This window comes from Cheilinus undulatus, linkage group 21 (assembly GCF_018320785.1).
Source record: "Cheilinus undulatus linkage group 21, ASM1832078v1, whole genome shotgun sequence".
Classification (NCBI taxonomy): Eukaryota; Metazoa; Chordata; class Actinopteri; order Labriformes; family Labridae; genus Cheilinus; species Cheilinus undulatus.
In genome coordinates this window covers 39,209,504-39,235,040 of record NC_054885.1, presented here as the reverse complement: position 1 = coordinate 39,235,040, position 25,537 = coordinate 39,209,504, and the positions used below count along the sequence as shown (strand labels likewise).

Here is a 25,537-nt window from a genome sequence, read left to right as displayed (position 1 = left end):
TTAATCTTGGAATTCTGACTTTATTCTTGGAATTTTAGCTTTAATCTCGGAATTCTGACTTTAATCTCAGAATTCTGACTTTAATCTCAGAATTCTGACTTTAATCTCAGAATTCTGACTTTAAACTCGGAGGTCTGACTTTCATCTTGGAATTCTGACTTTAATCTCAGAATTCTGACTTTAATCTCAGAATTCTGACTTTAAACTCGGAGGTCTGACTTTCATCTTGGAATTCTGACTTTAATCTCAGAATTCTGACTTTAATCTCAGAATTCCGACTTTAAACTCGGAGTTCTGACTTTAATCTCAGAATTCTGACTTTAAACTCGGAGTTCTGACTTTAATCTCAGAATTCTGACTTTAAACTCGGAGTTCTGACTTTAATCTCAGAATTCTGACTTTAAACTCGGAGTTCTGACTTTAATCTTGGAATTCTGACTTTAATCTCAGAATTCTGACTTTAAACTCGGAGGTCTGACTTTCATCTTGGAATTCTGACTTTAATCTCAGAATTCTGACTTTAATCTCAGAATTCTGACTTTAATCTCAGAATTCCGACTTTAATCTCAGAATTCCGACTTTAAACTCGGAGTTCTGACTTTAATCTCAGAATTCTGACTTTAAACTCGGAGTGTTGACTTTAATCTTGGAATTCTGACTTTAATCTCAGAATTCTGACTTTAAACTCGGAGTTCTGACTTTAATCTCAGAATTCTGACTTTAATCTCAGAATTCTGACTTTAAACTCGGAGGTCTGACTTTTTCTCACAAGTGAAAAAAAAAATGGTCTTATTTTTTCCAGTGGCCCTGATACTCTTCCGTATGATGGTGAAAAGAATAAAACATAAAAATGTATGTCCACTTTGGGCTTCCGTACCTCATGGGCTTTTTCCCACATTTTATTTCCAGGTAGCTGTTTCTGGTTTTGAATCAGAGTTAAGTTAATATTTCTCTCCATCAATCCTGCAGCCACTGTCAGAACTTTGAGTGCAAAAGTTTGAATTAAAGTGAGATATTTAGATTTGGGGATTTTCTCTCTTTAAATGACTGATGATTGTTCAGGGTTTGGCTGGCAGAGAGGGTGGGTTTGGGGGGAAGCCCAGATAAAGTGTTTTTTATTCTTCTCTGACGTCACAAATATTCTAAGGTTATATCTGACTCTGTACAGGTATTATAAACATTAATATCAGGCTCAGTCTGATTCATAATCCTGATGTCTGAGAGATCAGCAGCAGCTTTTTGTCCCTTCATCACAGATCAGAAGAACTCTCATCATTAAGATCACCTTTAAAAAGATTTACAGTGATTATTCAGAACCATCTTTAAAAACCATCTTCATTTCTCTCTTTCCGACATATTTGCACGTTTGACACTTTTAAGGATAACATTCTTTAAATTCTCTTCTAAAACTGGAAGTTTAACAGTGAAAATCTGCCGTTTAATCCCAGACTTACAGTGCTAGCCTCTCCAGAAAACTTGTTAAATTTCTTTGATTTTTTTTTAAATTATATTTTCCCCAGTAGCTTTACTGATTTAATTCAAGATGAATAATAATATTGATTTATTTTATTTTAGTGCTCCCCTTTCCTGTAAATTCTTCTCCTTCTTTCCTTCAACAATAAAAGAAAAAGTACATTTTTCACATGCAGTGCCTTTGGGTGCTGACAAAGACATTTTAATATTCAGGGACTTCTTCAACCACAGATACAGTCTGAATTTATCAACTCGTGGTGTTATCTGTTGATTTTTCCCTAAACATCTATGGGCGACCCACCAGAGGGCCGGGAACCTCACTTTGAACAACCCTGGTTTACGGTGCTTGTTATTGAGGAGGGGAATAAATCAACCAAACTGTCTAACTCCGCGTGAACAGTGATGTCTAACTGAGTCTTTCCCCTCACTCCGCCTCCTCCTCTTCCTCCTCCTCCTCTTCCTCAGCAGCAGCAGGTACAGCAGCCATCGGTGAGCAGCTCTCGGTCTCCCGGTTCTCCTTCTTCCACTTCATCCTCCGGTTCTGGAACCAGATCTTGATCTGCCGCTCCGTGAGGCACAGCGCATGCGCGACCTCGATCCTTCTCCTCCTGGTGAGGTACCGGTTGAAGTGGAACTCCTTCTCCAGCTCGAGCGTCTGGTGGCGCGTGTAGGTCTGACGGCCACGCCTCCTGTCTGCACCTGCGGAAGCACACACACGGACAGGTAGCCCCTTCAAAATAAAACAAAATAAAACTAGAAATAAAACCTCACATTTGTTACAGTCACTGATTCTCTGGATTTGTACAAAACAATGACAACAACTGAAAATAATAAAAAGTAACAACAAAGAAACTTGTTTCCGGTCTTTATTACACTGAAAAGTTTCTATGAGATGACAGTGAAATATCACAGTGAAATAATTAACCTCCTCAGACCCTGCATCCACATATGAGGACATCACATTTGGACTTTCCTACACTACAGCAAACATTTTTGGAATTAGAAATGATGTCATAATTGTCCAAAATGTCCGTTCAAGGTTAAGGAATTTCCTTGAAATGTTGGGATAATTTGCTGTTCGGATATTTTAGGGAATTTGCTTGGAAGTAATCAAAGTATTTTTATGTAAATTAAGAGGATATGTTTGCATATTTTGAAAGGTTTCATTGCTTTGAATTTATCTCAGTTTAATGCATTTTCTTTGGAATATGGGGAAATTCTTACCAGATTTTGGGGGAATTGGATTGGGAATTTGAAGTTCACTTTCTGGGTTTTTCTAGAAAACTTTAGGGGGTTTGGGATGTTTACATCATTTTCATGGAATTTTGGAGAATGTTTTTGAAAATGTCTAGAATTTTCCAAGAAATTGAAGGGGAAATTTACTTAAATATTTGGGGAATTTGCTTGAAATTTTTCGGGAATTCGCATGGCATTTTTGGGAATTTTTTGATTGGAATTTTCAGGCTTTATGAGGAATTTTTACTGACAGATTTGAGGACTATCTAAAGAAATATTTGTGTTCTTTTCATGAGATACTTTAAAAATATGTTTAAGAATTTTCAATGACATTTTCTTTAAACCTGGAATTTTGGGGGGTTTTGGAACGGAAACTTTCCAAGAAATTCCTGTTCAACATCAAGACTGATATTTGAACTTACCAGGCTGTATTTATCCCAAATAAGAGGGAGAAAATAAGAATGCTCTCCAAACAAAGGCTCAGGTCTTAGGAGGTTAAAGTGGCTTTAAGTTTTCATTTATGTCGGAATATTCTGGGTTAATCTCTCTCTGTGATCTTTAAATATTCCTGTGGAATTCTGTGAGAGTCCAAAGAGAGAAACAAAGGAAGAAAATAAAAACCTGAGAATTAAATCAAAGTTGACATCATTTCTACATCGAGCATCTTCTGGTCACCACCGTCTCCTAAACTAGCTGGCAGTTCTTTTCATTTTCAATCACCATTCCCGGCTTGGTTTGTGGAGTTAGGAGTACACTGAATATTTTTGTTTTAGAAACCTCCCTGGTCTTTAATTTGGTAAAATAAAAAAAGTAAATAATTGTTGTAGAGTTGTGAAAATACAAAACATTTACGTGAAGTCAAAACTCTGAAATATGACTGTGATAAATGTAAAGTCAGTGATGTACGATGCTGCATTTATTTTGGGACCGTCTGTTAATCTACCGGTTCTGGTCTAGAGTTTTTGTCCTTTTCTCTGTGGTTTATAGGAGGAAACTCTCCTGACAGAGACGTTGATCTTTCTGGAGCCTCAGAGGACATCAGTGCTCCCCGCTCACATTCAAGCAGCTCTGCTAATGATGGTGTCAGCAAAAAAAATGATCCTAAAACAACTGGAAGACACCAACTCCACCATGCTTCAGAAACTGGTTGCATGAACTGGTTTCAGTTATTCACACAGAAAAACTGTGAAATAATAATCTGACGTGGAGGAAACATGGGGTCTCTGTCTGCAACATTTGGAATCACCTTAGACGCAGCTGCATCGATGTGTTACAGAATTATTCTGATGTTTGCTGCAAATCTCCATCATGATAGATACTTTTCTGTGTCCTTTGTCAAGAGTCATGATGAAGTTTTCTTTTGGATCTGTACTCCTCCTCATCAGTCAGAAGTGTGTGAGTGTGTGTTTCTGACTGTTTCTGTGTTTTGGTTTTTTTTTTTTTTTTGGTGGGTGGGGTTAATGATGATTACTATTTTATTATCACAAAGATGTCAATAAAAATAATAATAAAAAATCTGAACTATTGTATGAGAAGCCCGGATATTTCTGTGTTAGCCTGATATGCATTTATTATTCATCACACATAATAAAAGGAGAGAAATGTTCTGATTGATAGAATTTGCTGCCTCACTTTCGATAAATAAATCCGACGCTATGCTTCCCCCTGTATTCTACAATAAAAGTCAGATTTTCTAAAAAGATTTCACACTTAAAGTGGTTGTAACATTTGTACCTGATTTTAAAGTGCTAATCTTGTTTTAATGTCATTCCTGTGAAAATGCTCTTCCTTACCTGTTTTGATTTTTACTCCGTTATCTTGAATTTCTCCTTCTTTTATTTTTAAATTTTTGTTCATGTTGCCTTCTTACACAATGTGTTTGTATAATATATTTCTATCTGCCTATGGCAGCGATGGCAGAGCAACAGAGAGCAGCCTCAAATATCTGAAATCCTTTATCTCAGCCTCACTCAACCCCGGACGACCAAAGAGCCGAAGTGTCAAGAAACACCTTTAAAAAGCCACAATCTGAGTGGTGAAAAGTGGCAAGAATGGGTTAAAGTGGCAATGGAAATAAGTTAAACGGGGCAATACGGTCAAAAAGCGGCTAAAGGGGTGAAAAAGGGTAAGGTAGGAATAAAATGCCAAAAACTGGGGGAGAAAAAGTGGCAAAAACAGAGGCAAAAAGATGAGTGAAAGGTGACTACAATGGGCAAAAGGCAGCAAAAGGTGGGAGAATGGGCAAAAAGTAGCAAAGAGTGGCAAAAAGTGGGGGGAAAAGTGGCATTTAATGGCAAAAGGCAGATTAACTGGGTGAAAAATGGCAAAAAAAAAAAGCAAATAAGGGCAATGGAAGACAAAAAAAATTAAGGTTGATAAAGCCAAGCGTGAGAAACAAACTGATTAATGTGACTTGCAATGAATAATGTCTGAGGTCATAGTTTCCCTTTCTTAAGGTTTTCTGAGGGAATAATATTTAAAATGAAGCCAAAAAAGAGCCACAAATCATCACAAAAGAGCCACATGTAGAGTATCGCTGCTTTATCTTGAGGCCCTTTGGACCATTGTCAGGTGTTTTTGGTGGTATTGACACTTTTGTCTTTGACCAGTTTCTCTTCAGGGACAATAAAGTTTATCCTCATCCTCATCGTTGTGGACTAAACTAGTTTCAGTGGAGTATAATTTCAGTTTTAGGATGCTTTCTTGGCATTAATGTTGACAATAGTTGTTACCGAAGGAAAAAACGGCCAAGCAAAAGTAGCTGAGGATTATTTCATATCTTTAAACTTATCATATTTTCCTGCCGTTTTATGTTTGGTTGGTGAGTTTCAGGATGTGTTCAATATTTGGTCATCTCTGTCTTTATTCTTGCAAAAACTAACTAAAAATCTAAAGGATGCAGATACACTGCCAAAAACCCATCATCTATGTGGAGTCAAAATTAGGAAATGTATTAGTTTTTAATTTATACAGTTTTTTTCTCTCTCCTTATTTCACCTCCAATGAAAGAAAGTTGAAAGATAATTCTCAGCACTCATTCATTGTTATTTCTTCTTTTGCATGGCTAAATCATACAAAACCGTACATTTAAACAATAAAGATCATAAAAATCCTCCACAAGAAGAATGCATAGAGTAAAGGGAGTTTATTTTGGCGTGTGAGTTACATAATTCCTCCTGATAACATCAGAGAGAATAAAGGGTCAGATCTTTTAAACTGGCTGCTGCAGGAAGAAGTTTGTTTTTCTTTTTTATTTGACAAAATCAAAGATAAACCTAAATAATCTTTGTGTGTTTTCATTGACATTTATTTAAAGAAAATCTTGTGCCAAATTAAACAAAAAAAAAGAATTATTTCTATAAGTTTAATCCTGATTCAAACCTAAATGAAGTAAAGACTTCAAACCATGAACCAAGCCTCCAACTTTACATCATTAAATGAGTTCATCTTCATAAAAGCTGTCCTGTTGTGGCTTTTTGTTCCCAAACTCGCTGCTCTTTAACACCTCCACTTCCTGCCCACATTTGTTTAACTGGTGGCTGTGTAAACGGCGTAAAGCAGTCCAGTGGACGCTGTGGTTAATGTGGGTTCAGCTGCCGTCTGTGTGCACCGCTCTTCAATATTTACCTCACACTGTTTGGCCTTAAAGGAGATGTATGCAGACTTCAGGCCAGACATAATTAAAGGAGGACGCTGCAAATGTGACTGATTGTTGATGCTGATGGTTTCCATGGAGACACTTCCATAAACATCACCCAAGAATTTATGCAGTCAGCAGAAACAGAGCCATAACCAGAGCATGGCGAGAGTACTATTTTCAATTAAAGAAAGGCAGTAATCTACGTCTCCTCTGGTAAAATATGCATGAATCAGAGACAGAGAGCAGAAACCGTGCTGACCTTCTGTCTTCATGAGGTCACGCAGCGCCTGAAGGTTAAAGAGAAACTGGGTCACATTTTTACAGCTCAGAGGTCGTCTGCAGGACACGCACACCTCTGAAGTCTGCACACTCAGCATAAACAGTCAAACCCCAGAGCTAGGATGGGGGGCTCTTACAGGACAGTCTTTGTATTTTTGAATTAGAACATCAGAACTAAATAGATTAAATTCACATTAAAGATTCTTTGTTCCTGCTCTGGAATCTGTAAATAGATCCTGGCTGAGGCTGCAGGTCATGCAGCAATAAAAAGGAACGACTGGCCTGTAAAAATGAGCTCTGTGACTGTTTGCACGGACTTTAATGGCATTAGCTGGTGTTTAGTGAAGGTTATAAACGTGTGAGGGAAGGAAGGAGGAGCAAACAGAGCACTAAAGACAGCCATGGAAGCTGATGTGATTAAATATTTCAGCTTTAAATGATCACAGCTCCTTAGTTGTGCAGAGCTCTACAGCTGGGCTCAGTTAAAGGGATAAAACCAGGTTTTCTCCTCAGTGTTTCACACAAAAGCTTCATTTCCATCACAGGAACTTTACCAAAGGACTACAGGGTCTTTAGGATGGATTTCCACTGCATAAACAAAGTCCTTGGGAAATGATTCTACACCCATAAAGAACTTTCTGAAAGTACAGGGACTTTAATGCTTCAGTTTGCAACACAAACTGTACATTTCCACTGAGATTATCTGGGACTTTTGACCCAGGAAGCAACATTTCAAGAAACTCAAAGGTTCCTCCACGCAGTACCTCCTAAAGCCCCTAAAGTACTTACACTGGAACCACAGCAAACCCCTCTGATTGGTTGAGTTCTCAAAGCTTGAAGAATACTTTTCCGCATGTGAGCAGATTAAAGTTACAATTCCACTAAAGATGGATGTGAAAGATTCCTTCTGCACAAACTGAATAGACATACAATTTTTAGTCTGTGGAACTTTTTTGTAAAGGACTAAGCGTGTGTCTTTCGTTAGGCCCAGCTGCCCTAAACCATGCCGAATCATGATTGTACCCTCTCCCAAGCCCCTTTCTGGTCTGCTGTGGGACCAACCAGGCCTGAGAACAGACCAAAATGATAGCCACAGAGATCTTGTAGGTTTGATCCAGCAATCTTTGAATATTTGGGTCTGCTCACATTTTGAGTAAACACACAACCTCTGCATCAGACCAACATGACTGCTTTGCTGCCATTGCTTGATAGTCAAAAGGAATGGTTGCACTTATTCCATCCTGTCCTTGTCGCCTATCAATGCTTCTAGTCATGCTTGAGCATCTCTTCTGACCATGCCAGGCCAAGGAAGTGCATGGAGCACTCACACTAGTCAAACAGATTGGATTTGGGGGTCAAATGTGCTTGGATATGGTACAGATGGTCACATGTAGTGCAGCTTAATCCAAGAATCTTAAAGGTTCTCCTAAGGTTCCTGTAATGGAGGAGCAGCAGAAACACTGATTGGTTGAGTAATTACAGCATCCAAATTTCAGTAGTCTAAAGCCACATTTCCTCCAAAGGCATGTGAAACTTTCAGGTCCTGGAGGAGCTAAAAGCTTCCTGATAGGTCTAAAGATCAAAGATTCAGGGCCATCAGCATTAATTCATCCAATGTGACTAATAAAGGTCTATAATTGGTGCATTATTTTTTAAAAATCTTAATAAATCGCATGCTTTTTTGTACCTTTACTATACTTTGGTTAAGTTACACCAGCGTCTCCCTGCAGCCACAGTGATGTAAAATAAATCCTCTACTGCTCAGAAGTCTTGTGAACCTTTTACTGTCCCCTTACTTCCTTTTACAATCCATGACAAGTTCATTTTTGTGCTGTTAAATTTATGTCATAGTCTTCGATCTACCCTAAGTTCCTTATTTTCTTTCCAAAAAGCAGGTCTGCATCCAAACAGGAAGTCAGCTCCCCTTAGTTAAAGACAGGAGAAAAAAAAAGTCACTTTTAAATGCAAAATAGTAGAATTTCAAAGTGCAACAAAAGGGGAGACTAAGTGTGATCAAATGTTTAGATCAGAGATTTTAATCATCTGACAGCCCTACTCAAAACCAGAAATATTTTGCCCTGCAGAGTCCCTGAACTGTGTCTAAACCTCCATAGCAGGAACCTTTAGGGTCAGAACAAAGTCCTTGAGCTTTAATAGATAGTTCCTAGTTCCCTTCACAGTTCCTCTGAAGTCCCTGATGTTCCTTCAGTGAAAAGTAGCTCCAGGGACAAAAAGAGGCGTGTTTTAAAGGTGAACCTCTTGATGTACCTCTCCCCAGGTCAGACATAAATCTGTCAGACATAAATCCTCGGCTTTGAAGCGTTTACTTTCTGCCTGAAAATGAGCCGAAGACTAAAAGCTTTCAGAGACTCTGCAGGTACGAGCTTTATTACTCTCACTGCAGGAGTGCTGAACGTTTAGCTGAAGATACTGCAAGGACACGGAGGTCACGTCCTCTATCTGCACTTCTCTGGGAATTCAGATTTAAGGAAACCCTGAGGGAGTTTACATTAAAAGTCTGCACAGATGGAGGGGGCCGTACAACGTGTCCATATAAAAGTGTCATTTCTGAACATTATTTATGTCATAAACTTTGACGTTTTTATTCTAAAACTTTCTCAAAATAACTGGAAGGCCTGTGATGTTCTTTACTCTTTACTGTGGCGTTAAATGTGCCGCTGTGTTTGTTCACGCTACATTGATTATATTTATAGCTGTAATATTACAGACATGTTTACATGGGCACTAGAAAATCTGAATAAAGCCAAATCAGAAAGAAGATTTGTTATTTCAATACATCAAACAGAAGATTCTGACTTAATGACTGATTTCTTTCTGATAATTCATGTTTTTAAAAAAAAATCTAATTCTCTCTTTCTTAGTCTTAAAATATGAACAAAGTTTTGGCAAAAAACAAAAAAGTGGAGGATTTTAAGCTGCAAATCTGTTATTATTATCTAAAACTCCTTCACATTCTAGACTTTGACACAAAACCCACATAGATGTAAGTCAGACCATTTAAACGTTACTTATTTATTTAGCAGCTGCTATTTGGTCAGAGAAGTTTTGCCTTCTTTACTTTTATCCCCTTTGTTGTTCTTTTTTATTCATGTGAGTGAAATATATATTCAAGTTTGTGGTTTTATTTTAATTTTCAGTTCGTTTTGAGGGCAGTGATCATCAACTGGCGGCCCGGGGGCCATATCGGGCCCCCCCCAAAGCTTCCTGTCCGGCCCCTGAAAGATCATTAAATTCAAAAAAGGAGGAAAAGAAGATGTTGTGGTTTTAAGAGTCTCCTTTGGCTTTAAATGTCTGCAGCTGTTAAATCCACCCCCAAAACTATTAATATAGAAATAGTTTTAGAATGTCTGAACATCTGATCTGTTTTTACTGAAATGTTCTTTTCAGTCACACACATATTTTTTTAAAAAGGGGTAAGGCTGGCAATAGTGTTACAAAAATAATGGGTGATAAATGGTAGAATGGGTTGTAGAGTGGCACAACGGGACGAAAAATGGTGAAAAAAGTGATGAAAACAGGGGAAAACAGGGGAAAGGTAATAAAAAATGGGTTGAAAGTGTCAAAAATAGTGCAAAAAAAAATAATGAAAAGAGGTTAAAAAGTGGCAAAATTGGATAAAAGAGTGGATAAAACATGCAGGAAAAGGGGTTAAGATGGGTTAAAACCTTGCAAAACTTGGTAAAGAGGAAAAAATGGGCAAAAAATATCAAAAAGGGTTCAAAGTTTCAAAAATGGGGGATAGATAGGGACAGATCTCACTGGTAATGACTAAAAATGTCCTGTGTTTTGACAGAAAATACAAATACTACTGCAATAATGTTTCAATCAGACCTAAAAATGTATTTAATTTTTGTGTATTTGAAAGTCCGGCCCCTAGAGTTCCTGTCCAGAATAAATCTGGCCCTTGTGCAGATGTTCTTGATGACCCCTGGTCTAGACTGACACAAAACCCACATAGATGTAAATCAGAAACATTTAAATGTTAATATTTATTTATTTAGCAGCTGCTATTTTGTCTCTCAATAACTTTATTTTCAGAGAAGTTTTACCTCCTTTACTTTTATCCCATTTATTGTTCTTTTTCATTCATGTGAGTGAAATATATGTTCAAGTTTGTGGTTTTATTTTAATTTTGAGTTGTTTTAGGGTAAGGAAGTTAAATACAATCTATACAGAAATATAAAGGATGACAATAACAATAAAAATATATTTTCCTCTTTTGGTCAGAGCTTTAAAACTGTCTGCCTCAGGACTAAAACATTGATGGGACATCAGAAAATATTTACTGGGCTTCATAAAAATGTTTATTGTGAAAATCCTTCAGTTAGATAATCTCATTCCTGAAATAAACAAAGTGTACATAAACGACCAAAGCTGCAATTAGATTTCATGTTTCTGTCTGCAGTGTGTGTGCACGTGAAGGTGTCAGCAGCGTGGAAGTGTGTGTGTTCATCTCCATTTGTAGTATTTTCTGCTATCAGGCTGTAGCTCCTGATTTACACGCGCTCAGCTCCAGTTTGAATTCTCGGGGAAATGACATCAAGGGATTGTATTTTTCTCAAGCACGCGCGCGCGCGCGCACTTACAATGATAAGCTCCTTTTATTAAACAACGAGCGAATTTATTTGCGTCTAATAAATTTTCACGTGCGCGTCCGTGTGAGAGCTGGAGCGCCTCCTCTGATGAGCGCTCGCGCTCGTGTGTTTGAATTATTTGCAGGAACATCCGGGGCATTTTCCCTCCAATCACCTCCAGAGCCATGGACTGGAATCAGATCTAAATTAAAATCTATAAATTCATTATTCAGGCTGACTGGCTCGACCCCATCACACACGCACATATGCGCGTGCACACACATACAACCCTAGAGAGACAGAATCTAGTGCATTATTCTATGTATTCCTTAGCAGAGGAATTAAACATGTTTCATGTTACAGCTCGCATTTTATCTGACCTTTGGAATTAAATGGAAAAGTCCATTTTCATGAAATAATTTTAGGAAGAATTTTTTAATTGTTGATGTTGTCTGTTATATATTTTTTATTTTTTTATGCCTTTAACTCTTGTGAATGACAATGTGTACATTTATAAGCCTCAAGCTAAAGAAAATACTTCAGATTTAATGGGTGCCATTTTAATTTGTCCACTCTCGTTACCACGCAGCTCTCCAAATAAGAAGCGCTACTCTCTCTCTCTCTCACACACACACACACACACACACACGGTGACAGTGAGAGAAATAAACGAGGAAGCCGAAGGCGAAGACGAAAAGCTGTCCAGTAGCTGTCGAGGGGCTCTGGCTAATCAGGAAGGACTGATTCTCTGGAAAATATTTCAGAGAGAGCTTGACTGAACCCCACAGGCTGTGTGCGCGTGCGCGTGCGTGCGAGAGAGAGAGAGAGAGAGAGATGTGCCCGAGGGTATAAAGGAGTTCACGCACAAGTTTACAAGCTCCCTTGTCTCCCGTGTTTTCCTCCGTTGCTCGTTCTTTACTTTTACGCACGTTTTACGCACGAACACTCTCTCCACATTCCCCAGTTTTCACGCACTACCATTGGGTATTTTAATGCAAGCATAAAACTGCTCTTTGTGCTGAATGTGTTTGTTGTGGTTCGAGGCTCCGAGGCCCTTCAATCCTTTCAGCATCCAGCCCGCTGCTGTCACACAAAGACGCGTTTACAATCGCTGGAAAGAGCAGGCATTCACAGATCAAACCCATCCGCTAATTTATAGTGTTTATAGTATTAGAGGATTGTGGGGACAGTACAATAGCACAAAGGGCTTTCAGTGGGCTAGCTAGCACTGGTAAACACACACTTATCAGGTCAGAAATGCTGAGCCGAGCCGAGCCGGGCTAAACCCTGAGTATGAGCAATAACTACAAGAAGAGGAAGACCTTCTCTGGAGGTTTTTCTTCATTTTCTAATAATTTGGGCTAAACTCAAGACACCCCTTCATTCCACGTCCTCATTCTAAAACACAATACCACCTAATGAATATTCACCAAGTCTTAAATTATGGTTTTATGGAGGTCGCAGAGCCATAAAAGATGTGCTAAGAGAAAGAGAGAGGTTGTAAAGCAGAAGAAACAGGCAGACATAGTTCAGCTACCGGCAGTGGCCGCTGCGCAACCGGGCCAAGAGTTAAAGAGCGTTTAACGGGACTACTGGACTCACCTCTTTCTCCCTCACCCACAAAAACACTCACCAATGTTCTGGTGCCCCCTTTCCCATCCTGCTGTAGAAATTGTCTATCATATTTTTATCAGTGGGGTTATCTCATCTGTGGACTAATAGCTATGCTTTAAACCAGGGGTCATCAAGTACATCTGCACAAGGGCCAGATTTATTCTGGACAGGAACTCTGGGGGCCGGACTTTCAAATACACAAAAATTACAGAAATATTCTGGTCTGATTGAAATGTTATTGTAGTATTTGTATTTTCTTTCAAAACGCAGGACATTTTTAGTCATTACCAGTGAGATCTATCCCTATCTATCCCCCATCTTTGAAACTTTGAACCCTTTTTGATACTTTTTGCCCATTTTGTCCTCTTTTACCAATTTTTGCTAGATTTGAACCCCTTAACCCTTCCTGCATGTTTTACCCACTCTTTTATCCATTTTTGACACTTTTAACCCCTTTTTATTACAGTTTTTCAACAATTATTGCAACTTTTAAATCAATGTTTGTCAATTTTCACCCATTTTGCCACTCTTTAACCCCTTTTGCAACTCTGCCAGGCTATTTCTGCTGATTTTGCCACTTTTAACTAATTTTTGATACTTTTTGCCTCTTTAACTCATTTTTTTCAATTCCTTAGCCCATTTTAAACCACTTTTCCTGCATATTTTATCCTCTTTGTGCCACTCTTTTATCAATTTTTGCCACTTTTCTTCTCTTTTCCCCTTTTTAACCCCTTGTTATTAATTGGTTGCACTATTTTTGCCACTTCAAACCCATTTTTTTATTACTTTTGCCCCTTTCCCCCCCAGTTTTCATCACTTTTTCACCATTTTTTGTCCCTTTGTGCCACTCCATTTATCACCCATTATTTTTGTAACACTTTTGCCAGCCTTACCCCTTTTTAAAAATATATCTAATAAGTGTGACTGAAAGGTACATTTCAGTGAAAACAGATCAAATTTTAAGTCATTCTAAAACTAACTTTTCCTCCTTTCCTGAATTTAATGATCTTTCAGAGCTGGACAGGAAGCTTTGGGGGGCCTGATATGGCCCCCAGGCCGCCATTTGATGATCATTGCTTTACTGTATGGTGCGCAGTAATCCACACTGCATTTAGTTACTAAAGAGTTCATTAGAAAAGGACTTTGTGGCACATGAGAAATCAGGGAGTCAAAAATGTTGCTTATATGAATTTTGAGATTTCAGATTTTGGCCTTTATGACGTAAAGAGGTGACGTTAGTGAATGTTTCACTCTTTGTTTTGCCATCATTGAAGAAATTATCTTTTTCCATACAGCGAGTCTTACAACTGTGTAACACTAACAACTGCACTGCCAAAATAACGCATTAATCGTGATTAATCAGAGGCTTTGTGGTTAAATAAGCTTGATTAATCACATCACACATACAAGAAGGCCTGCAATATATAGAGAGGTATTTCAGTTTCATTTCTTGGCGGTTATTTTTTATAATAGTATCATAATTTGATTTAATTCTTCACTTTATGAGGAGATCATTCAGACATTGGTCTTATTTTTAACTCTTAAATTTATCCTGGATTAATGTAAGGTTCAAAAGTGAGTTTAAATAAAGATCAGGACATTTGAAGGTTCAAGTTTTAAAAGCTGCTGTTCGATCACAGCTCGATCGATCTGCGTTATTTTCCTCTGGCGTTATTTAATCTTTGGGTATTTTATTTTAAACAGCGCATTTTTAACAGCACTACATTGAGTTAAAAACTATAGAAACGGATTGAAATCAAAGTCATAAAAATGAAACTCCCATGCGCATTACTTCATCCTCCCTCACAAGTTTTAATGCCCATCCCCCTCCTCACCTGTGCTCCTCATCCAGGGGTAAATCTGTGGCCCCTCCTCGTTCATCTGCCTCCTTTGCTGCTCGGGGTTACTCTGCCTCCTGCAGGCCGCCTCAGGAAGCCCGGCGGGCAGCGCGCAGAGCTGAGACCGAGCGGGGATTTTCTCCGAGGCGCACAGCCGCACAGCCTCCTCTCCGCGCGCTTCAGAGGGCTGGAAATGCCCCCTGCTGGGTTGTACGTTTCCGCTGCCTCTGCTCAACCCCGAAAAGAAACAGAACGGCGAAGAAGAGGAAGAGGAGGCAAAGAAGGAAGGGGATGAAGAAGACGACGAGGGAGGAAGAGGGAGTCCTCCGCTGCCTCTCCCGCTGGAGCCATGGAGGTGATATCCGCTGGACGCGAGCGCGCACGAAGAAGACAAGGCAGGGTCAGCAGAGGAGGACGGGAAGGGAGAAGTTGGAGAGTCTGAGAGGAGAAAAGCGGAGCAGCTCGCCGAGGTTTGTTGGTATTTGGAGAAGAGCGCGTTAGCGAAGCCGGGCGAACTCATAATTTGGCGCCGATGATTTGTAGGCCCGGGGCGCTTTAATGTCCACTTTTTACGACGCGCCGTGAATTATTGGCGGGGTATTACTGTCTAGATTTACACCAAAAATACACACACACCCCACTCATCCCCCCTCCCTCACTGTGCTTCTCCAACCACGTGACCTTGGGTCCATGTGATGTCAAAATGCCCAATGGCCGACGGGGCTTCCCTCCGGATGTAGTATCGTGATGGCAGAAAATAACTGAAACACACAATACGGTCCATGCAAAGGGTTCTCAACTGGCGGGTCGGGACCTACAAGTGGGTCGTGGGGTTGTTTTCTAGGGGTCATGAATGTGTGGCTCGGAAAAGTTGCAAAGATTATACAATGTATGGAAGCCCAAAGTGGACATGCATCCATTTATTTTATTGAATCAAACTTTTTTTGCTTTCTCAATAATTCCTGATCTCATTAATATTCCAATATTAATGTTGTAATTTCATCTGAACTAGAAAACAACATTTTCGCAGCATCATGGGAAAGAGAGAAAAACATACACATGCATGACTTTCCTCCCAGAGCTTCAGGATTTCCTTTAAAATGCTTCTACGTTCAAGGTCTGGTATAAAACATTTTTGGTTTAATAAATCTGAAGAGTTTTTCTGGAACTTTGGGGCACATCCTGCTGTAAAGGAGGCAGTGGTAGGTCTATCAGTGATCGATACAAACAATCAATATGCAGCGGCGTGGAACATGCCTACTCATCACTGACGGCACATGGAGGTGAGGACCACACACTCCAATCTTAACCGCCTTGAAAAGTGCAAGAAAAGCAGAAACACCACCATATTGACCAGGATTTGTGGGAGGGACTGCCTTTAAGAGGGTGTGTGAAAGTGCAGGAGGGATTTTAGTCGTTTGGAGGCCCTTTCCAATTTAGCTGAAAGCAATCACAGCAAGTGAACAAAACATCTGGAGCATCTCAGGTGAGAACTGAATCTACCCAAACAACAAATCTAACTGTAACAGTCCTTCATCAGCTCTAGAGGAGCATCAGAACTCAGACTCCGCCCATCTACTGTCTGAACACGCCTCTAGTCCAGGTGGACATAGAAAAATAAAGTAGATGCTCGTTATTGGTGATATATCAGTTATGCTGACACTAACCAGACGTGGATTTATTAATGTCATTTGACCACACAGTAATCCACCAGTTCCCTGTTCAGTGTGTATATAGAGCTCTACCTATGAGGGCTTTTGGGGGCTTTTTGAGGGGCCTGGACCTTGCAGTTGGGGGTCCTTCACATGGCCTATTATGGACTATCTAAAGCAGTGACTCTGGAGCCGTGTGGCTCTCTTGTGATGATTTGTGGCTCTTCCATGTCTTCATTACATCCGCCAAGAAGGTTCTGTGATCGGCAGGGTTAGTTAGTTTGTTCGTTTGTTGACAACATAACTCCAAAAGTCATGGACAGGTTTTGATGAAATTTTCAGGAAATGTCAGAAATGGCATAAGAAAGAGCTGATTAGATTTTGGGAGTGACCCGGATCACCGTCTGGATCCAGGAATTTTTTAAAGGATTCTTTACTATTGGGAGATAGGGCTGATGGCAGGGGTCTGTGCTCTCTGAGTGCTTTTCAGGTTTTAAATATTTTTTGCACTGAAAACCTTATAGAAAGGTCAACTTTGACCTCTGACCTCAGCAAACTACACTCTTGTACAGCTATAGCTTTAATTGTCAAACTTTATTTTTCTGTCTGTATATTTCTATTGCCCTTATTTTCAATTTTCCCCCTCGTTTTTCTTTCTTTCTTTTTTTTTTGGCCACTTTTAATCAATTTTTCTGCTTATTAAGCTCATTTTGCCACAATTGTCCTATTTTTGGCCCCTTTTAACCAATTTTTGCCCCTCTTATCCTGCTTTTTGTAATCCCCCCATTGTTGCCATTTTTTGCCACTTCTTGACCATTTAAGCTGCCCTTTTGCCATTAAATGCCACTTCTTTTCCCAATTTTTGCCACTCTTGCTGCTTTTTTCCCCCATTTTAGTCACTTTTTACAACATTTTTTTATGCTTTTTGACCATTTTTCCACTCATTTTTCTAATAATTTTGCCACTTTTTTTCCCCATTCCCGCCATTTTTACCCAGTTTTTGCAATTTTATGCCTATCTGCCCCTTTTCACCCATGTTTTGCCCGTTTCTTTGCTGCTTTCTGAGCATTTTCCAACTTTAACCTAGTTTTATTGCCACTTTAACCACTTTTCACCAGTTAGATTGTGGACCTGCAAAGGTATTTTTTAACAGTTTGGTTTTTTGGTTGAGTAACCCTGACCTAAATGTATTTTAATGATGTTTTTTATTCACTTTTGGCCCCTTATTTACATCAAAATACACGTCTTAAAAAGAAAGTCATTTAAGACATATAACTCATAATTGATGCACGCCTATACTGACTGTGTCTTGAGGCCCCTTGGAGCAGGAGGCCCCAGGCATTCGCCTACCTTCACCTAACGGTAAAAGCGCCTATGGAGACGACTATAAAATAGAGGAGGTGGATTTCCCCTGCTGTTGTCCATCGTCTTGTCCCAACTCTCACTTTGCAGAGACCACACATGCAGCAGAGGAGAGGGTCCCTCACAGCGGAACAAAGAGGCGCTGTTCTACAGCTGCAGAGTGATCTGAAACATGAAAACAACATTTTAGAGGACAGGGAGCAGTCAGCCTGCTTCTTTTGAGAATATTTCTAAAAAAAGAGCTCATGGCAAACATTCCTGAATCCCAGCTGACTGTAAGTGCCACCCAAACATCAATATTTCTGTCATTTTCTGTCATGGCTTATGTATTACAGCTGTTATCAAACTAAATGAGACAGTGGTGAGGTTGTTGGGATGGCCTTTAAGCTTTCAGATGAGAAACTCTGTTTTACGAGAAAAGCATCTCATGCTGTAGCCGAAGGGTACTCTCTGCTCCAGTATGAGCTGAGTGTGTTAATAAAGCTCGGATAAATCTCACTAAAGTGTAAAAACTTTGCTGAATCCATGTAAAACTTAAGGGGAACTAAAAGAACAAACATATTTTACCTCAGTGTGGCTCCAGTGCTGATGTGTCTCCACCCTCCGGCCTTTTCCAAATAAATCACCTAGGTCTCCGTGTTCAGGTCTGGTGCAGTCGTGCATGCAGGTTTTTCTCTCTGTGCCCATGACCTGCCTTATCCAGAACCAAATCTTTGTGCTGGATGTAATGCCTAACAGGCCAAAGAAGAGTTATGTGTGCGTAAAATTCCAGCTGAACTTCATGCAACGATTAGCAGTTTGAAGAGAGAACTTTGAAGTGGCAGATTCAAACTTCGATTACTGACACAAACAGGCCTGGAGCTAAGCTTTCAAGGCCATTTGTGCTTCAAGTCGCTCTCACTGATTTAATTTGTGAGACTCAAAGGCACAAACACACCCAGGCTGATGAGAAAGGGCTAGACAAAGGGGAAGTTGAGCCAATTAAAGTTTTGGATCAAGCCTTTTTACCAAGAGTACCGTGCTGCAGACAAGATGGCCAACATACATCCAATCCATACCAGAAGTCTCAACCGGAAGTCCGTACGTCTAAGGTTGGGCTTAGGCGTTAAAACCCGAGTGGTTAGGTTCAGAGCAAGGCAGTGGGGAAGGTGATATATTTGAGATCCAGCACCAAGGGTTAGGCTTAGGCACAAAAAGACTGACAAACACTGGCAGCTGAGTCCAACACCAAGAAGAAACTTTCCCTTGGGATTTCCCACATAGATTGGTTAGTGACACCAATGTCGGCCATCTTGACTGCAGTTGGGTCCCTCTCCTTTTTACAGCCATGCACACAAAGATGGATGCAGGTTTACAGAAAAACTGGTGGTGCACATCAACAAGAAATCTTTAAATCCATCTCTGAAAATAAATTACAGCAAATATTAAAGATATACGAACTACATGGACTTTTATGTTGATGTATATTGAGATTAATTTTGGGCTTTTATGCTTTTATTTTGATAGGACAGCAGTGAGAGTAGGGAATTAGTCATGGGCGGGGCTTGAACCTGGACTGCCCACATTTAAAGCGATGGATTTAGTAAACCAGGAGGGACCTAACTGCTCGGTCATCTTTGCTCTAATGGAGTTCAAGTTTATGAATAAACAAGACCAAACTACGGAAGCCCTGAAGTTTATCAGTACAAAAATAAACTAAATAACTAAAATATTTCACTGGATGCTTTCATTAAATAGTTTTGCATTTTCACAATTATCTTCTCATTAAATGACGCAGCATTAGATTAAATATTTTTTGCATTTTTGTGATTTTTTTGTCTTTTGCATTCAGTGAAATGTTTTTAACCTTCGTAGCCACCGTACTAAACCTTTATATTTCATTTTAGATTTGATCCACTTGTGAAAACCGTAATTGAATGTAAGATTATCTTTGCTTATAAATGTAATGTTGAGCTGGCCTTTTTTTGTTGTTGTTATAAAAATTTCATTTATTTCCAAAATGCCATCAGAGTATCGGTAATTCATGACTGTTCGCCTCTGCCTTGTTGCCCGAGAGAGATCCTTCTAGAAATCTCCGGTAATTTATGAAAGCACATGGCAGTAAGGGTGAGCAATATGGAGAAATTATGTCAATTATATCACCATTTTTTAATACAATTCTTAGGCAAATTTGTAAGTTAATGACTGGAAAAAAAAAACCAAACTTATCCCCTCATATTTTTTCAAACACACACTAAGTTTGTTCTTTTTCTTCTGCAACAACCAAATGGTCAGTGCATGGGATATTTTAAACATCTGCAGTTTTTAGGGGGTCTGGAGGTCAAACATTTAAATGTTGATTTGAAATAAATGTCTGATTTTATGCGACAGATGTGTGAATTTCCTGCACTGGAGAGAGTCTGAGTGAACGTAGATGTAGTCCTGGAGCGATTCTATGATAAACCGGCTTTAATTCATTCTGTTACCTCACTTAAACCATCCTATCAAGCACCCTCCATGACACATAAATGCACAATAAAGTTTTACAGAGATTTTTTTTTGTCTATGCAAACAGTTTTATAGTATTTCATAGAATTATCTGTTTGTATTTCATTGTTTTGTTTGGACTTTCTTAGACAGATCAGGGTTAAGAAATGGGGAGAACAATGGATGTGCAGGGCCCCGTGCCTGGGGTTGCTTTGGGCCCCAAATTTCCTAAATCCAGCACTGCATTTCAAATCCGTCAGCCCCAAGATCCTGAGTTTGAGAAAGCTCACACCAGTGGTCAGCAAATTAAAGGCAATTTTATGTCTGTTTTTAAAACATTAGTATAATAAGAGAATGCAGGCCTGCATAAGAGAATATATTAATAACTGCATTTTTTTTTCCCATTATTGAAAAGTGGGTTCAAAGACCATTTCAGCATCTACACAACCACTACTGAGAAAAAAATGCACATTTTATTCCTTGCATGTTTGGTGGTTAAATGATGGACATCATTGCTCTGCAAGAACATCAGTCTTAGTGAATGTATCTGACGGATTTTCAGTCAAAAATGTCTCATTACATTTATTTTAATCCACATCTATAACTTGTAATCCTCATATGAAGACATATGAAGGGGGGTTGGGGGGGGGGGTACTGAATCCCTGGGCCCACAGTAGGGAGGAGCCCTTGAGATGCCTGTATGGAAGCCCATTTGGGTCAAATAAAAAAGGAAAAAAAATGTGAAAGTACAGCAATTCTTGAAAGAAAAAAAATCTAAGTCATAGTTATGAAATAAAAGGTCATAATAAAAGGTCATATTAGATAAAAAAAAAGGCAGAAAATTAATAAAAAGATCAGAACTATGATAGAAAAAGTCAGAATTGTGAGTTTAAAAGTCAGAATTAGAGGACAAAAAGTAACAATGAAATAAAAAGTCAAGATTATGAAATAAGAAGTTATAATTGACTAAATGACTTTTTATCTACTACTTTAGACTTTGTATCTTTTAATTATGATTTTTGATCTCATAATTTGAAATTTTAATCTTATAATTATGACTTTGGATTTCTTTTCTTTAATTCCTTACTTCCACATTTTTCTTTTTTAAGTGGCACAAGTGGGCTTCCATATGCCTACAATGAAAAGTGTGTTTTTATTTAATTTTTCTTAATAATTAGTGTCATTACTGTATCCAAAGTGACTAAATAAATTGTTCAACAGACTGAAATTTGTATCAAATAGAGTAAAGTTCAATCCTGGGGGGCCCCCTCTCTTAAAAATGTCCAGATAGTGTGGTCCAGCACTGCAAAATAATGCAAGTTAATTTAATTTAGCCATAGGAAATTAAGGTTAAATAAAACATGAGAATGTATATATATTTGTAAAAATGATGCAACATTTGCTGCTTGGCTAGTCGGCTAAGGGGGGGCCCTGTGTAGTATTCTTTCTAGGGGCCCTAAATCCCTAGCCGCGCCCCTGCACCCAGCTGATTGGTTTATGTTTGACCAGCAATTCTGGCTTTTTTTATGTCTTGAAATAAAATGTTTAAATTTCAGCTGAATGTGAAATAAATGGATGCAACGAGACTCCAAATGTGACAGATCCACTCACTGAGGTTGAATTTTGCAGTGTGAGTGCTTCCCCAGTAAAACCAGAGATCTCCTCCTTCGTCTTGGTAACACGCCGGAGTCAAGTGTGTGAAGAAGTGTAACTGCGCATGCTCGGTTTGTTTGATGTCTCCAGATGGAAACAATCCGACTTGAAGTCGTCATCATGATGATGATGGAGGGCAGTGTAATGGTGAAAACAGAGGCCTGTAATAATGTAAGTGGAGGTGGAGGACCGGGCAATAAATAAAGCCATGTTTGGAGTGTGTGTGTGTGTGTGTGTGTGTGGGTGTGGGGGTGTGTGTGTGTGTGTGTGGAGGGGCCACGTCTGTTGTTTTAAGAGGAGATTTCCGAGTCGAGGCTTAAATGTTTGGCCCCGTGAACTGAACGGTTTTATCAGTCTGGGTGCTGACAGAGGAAAGAGGGGAGGATGGAGGGAGAGGAAGGGAGGAAGAGGAGGAGAGATATCTGACATGGACTGTTTCTGTCTTTGGCTGACTAATCAATAACACTTATTAACTAAGGCTGGGCAGCAGAGGCAGTTTCAATGCATGTCAATATACTTTTCAACTAATAAACAAGATTGTTTAAAAAACAGATTTCAGGCTAACGGATGGGTTAAAAGGTTGTTTTCAGGAAAACGGATTTGAATTTTTTAACCTGAGAATTATAATTGTATTCTTCTGACACTATTAAGAAACATTTATACTTAAATTAAAAATCAAATGCTACTGATACCTGTTGGGCAACAGAAATCCCACACATCTAATCCTGGGGAATTTGTGGTTTTAAATGAAGGCGGTCAAGATTCAAATCTTCATCCATTTTATAATTTTAGGTGCTATTGTAGACTTTACTGTCCCATACTAGGGCTAATGGACTTCCTGTTTGGATGTTGACCTGCCTTATAGGTTTATTAAAGATGCTTTCATGAACTTAACCACAGAAAAAGGAGATGTTATAGATCTTAAAGGGAATAATGAAAGAGTAAAAGAGTGATGCATTCAGGTGTTAAACTTCAGGCTGTATTTGGAGATGTTGGTGTGGTTTAACCAAAGTTTTCTGAAACAGACAAAGCTTGAGATTATTTTTCTTTAAAGTGAAGTGATGCAACAATCTAGACGGCCCTATCTGAATATCAAAAGTTGCAGCACGAGTCCTAGACACATCTCTCTGGATTATCGTGTTTCAAAATGAAGCCATAGAAACCTGCAGAGCAGCAGGAAGGACTAAACTTTCCACACAGATGAACAACTGTTGCTGCCATGGTTGCTTCTTCTCTCTGTGAATTAGCCTGCATACTTCTGTAACAGACTGAAACTGCAGGCAAACTCCTGCAAATTACACAAATGTGTGGCAGAGAAACACTCGCTCTCTGCCACTTCCAGTCACTTTAGTAAGATTCCCCAACCTGGAATGATTTACACCAGTGGTTCTCAACTGGTTGGGCATCAGGACCCAACACTACCCCCTCATCAGAGATAATATTCCAGATTTTTTTATATTTTTCATTTGCTTCAACTTACTTATGCAAATGTTGCAGTTTGGAGCTTAAACAGAAAACACGGCTGAACAAAGAAACAGGACAACTCCAACAGGTTAAAAAGAGCATAGATACTAAAAGCATGCATGCATACATTTTATGTTTACTCCCTTTGCCCTGGACAGCATGCAGTTTTAGTACATTTGAGAGGAATTATGCAAAGAATATTAGATAAAATATGAGATTGGAGACTGAAATGGAAAAGTAATTAAAATAAAAAGTTTAGCTCTGTGTTTACTTAGGGCTTGTAGACTTTCATGACCCACTGGGAAGAGCTTCACGGCCCACTTTTGGGTCCCGACCCACCACTGGAGAACCACCGATTTAGACCACTGGCTCTAAATCTAGGGTTCAGGACCCCCTATGGGGGCACTAAAGATTTTAAGGGGGGCATGAGGCTTTGTCTGCTTTGAGGTTGTCAAATTAGATTTGCACAAATGAACTAAAATCCTGATAAAAGGCGTATTAAATACTCTAGTGGTTCTCAACTGGTGGGTGACGACAAGCTGTCTGAAAACAAAAAAATGGTGGCAAAAGTCCTGCTCTGGGTTACACCAGTTGTGCATAAGTTCAAACGTGGCCTAGTTTGAATGTAAGTTCTTACTTATGACAGAGTTTACGCTCTCCTGACATTTAAGGTGTTGCACCAGCTGTGATACTTTCAATGTGGGCGTAAGTTAAATCTTACACCTTCCCCCTACTATGGGTGTAAAGTCCTCTGTAGAATAAGTCTGCCACAGTGATAGCTCCAAAAGACCTGATAACCCTCAGGGTTTCAACCTAGGGTTAAGTGTGGACTTTACACCAGAACTGAGGCTAGAACTGAACTGGTTTCAACCTAGGGTTTAGTGTGGACTTTACACCTGAACTGAAGCTAGAACTGAACTAGTTTCAACCTAGGGTTTAGTGTGGACTTTACACCAGAACTGAGGCTAGAACTGAACTAGTTTCAACCGAGGGTTTAGTGTGGACTTTACACCAGAACTGAAGTTAGAACTGAACTGGTTTCAACCTAGGGTTTAGTGTAGACTTTACACCAGAACTGAGGTTAGAACTGAACTACTTTCAACCGAGGGTTTAGTGTGGACTTTACACCTGAACTGAAGTAAGAACTGAACTAGTTTCAACCTAGGGTTTAGTGTGGACTTTACACCAGAACTGAAGTAAGAACTGAACTGGTTTCAACCTAGGGTTTAGTGTGGACTTTACACCAGAACTGAAGTTAGAACTGAACTGGTTTCAACCTAGGGTTTAGCGTGGACTTTACACCTGAACTGAAGTTAGAACTGAACTAGTTTCAACCGAGGGTTTAGTGTGGACTTTACACCAGAACTGAAGTTAGAACTGAACTGGTTTCAACCGAGGGTTTAGCGTGGACTTTACACCTGAACTGAAGCTAGAACTGAACTAGTTTCAACCGAGGGTTTAGTGTGGACTTTACACCTGAACTGAAGCTAGAACTGAACTAGTTTCAACCTAGGGTTTAGTGTGGACTTTACACCTGAACTGAAGCTAGAACTGAACTAGTTTCAACCGAGGGTTTAGTGTGGACTTTACACCTGAACTGAAGCTAGAACTGAACTAGTTTCAACCTAGGGTTTAGTGTGGACTTTACACCAGAACTGAAGTTAGAACTGAACTGGTTTCAACCTAGGGTTTAGCGTGGACTTTACACCTGAACTGAAGTAAGAACTGAACTAGTTTCAACCTAGGGTTTAGTGTGGACTTTACACCAGAACTGAAGTAAGAACTGAACTGGTTTCAACCTAGGGTTTAGTGTGGACTTTACACCAGAACTGAAGTTAGAACTGAACTGGTTTCAACCTAGGGTTTAGCGTGGACTTTACACCAGAACTGAAGTAAGAACTGAACTGGTTTCAACCTAGGGTTTAGTGTGGACTTTACACCAGAACTGAAGTTAGAACTGAACTGGTTTCAACCTAGGGTTTAGCGTGGACTTTACACCTGAACTGAAGTTAGAACTGAACTGGTTTCAACCGAGGGTTCAGCGTGGACTTTACACCTGAACTGAAGTTAGAACTGAACTAGTTTCAACCTAGGGTTTAGTGTGGACTTTACACCAGAACTGAGGCTAGAACTGAACTAGTTTCAACCGAGGGTTTAGTGTGGACTTTACACCTGAACTGAAGCTAGAACTGAACTAGTTTCAACCTAGGGTTTAGTGTGGACTTTACACCAGAACTGAAGTTAGAACTGAACTGGTTTCAACCT

General features: G+C 39.4%; 1 protein-coding gene across 1 annotated transcript; it reads right to left on the bottom strand.

Annotated features, from left to right (window-relative positions):
* Positions 1-692: 692 nt before the first annotated feature.
* On the bottom strand, positions 693-15,311 carry hoxb7a (homeobox B7a). Its single transcript, XM_041817215.1, has 2 exons — positions 14,673-15,311; positions 693-2,172 (listed from the first exon to the last, which is right to left on the bottom strand). The coding sequence occupies exons 1-2, from the start codon at positions 15,193-15,195 to the stop codon at positions 1,898-1,900; spliced, it is 798 nt and encodes a 265-aa protein (XP_041673149.1). The 5' UTR covers positions 15,196-15,311; the 3' UTR covers positions 693-1,897.
* Between the last annotated feature and the right edge of the window lie 10,226 nt (positions 15,312-25,537).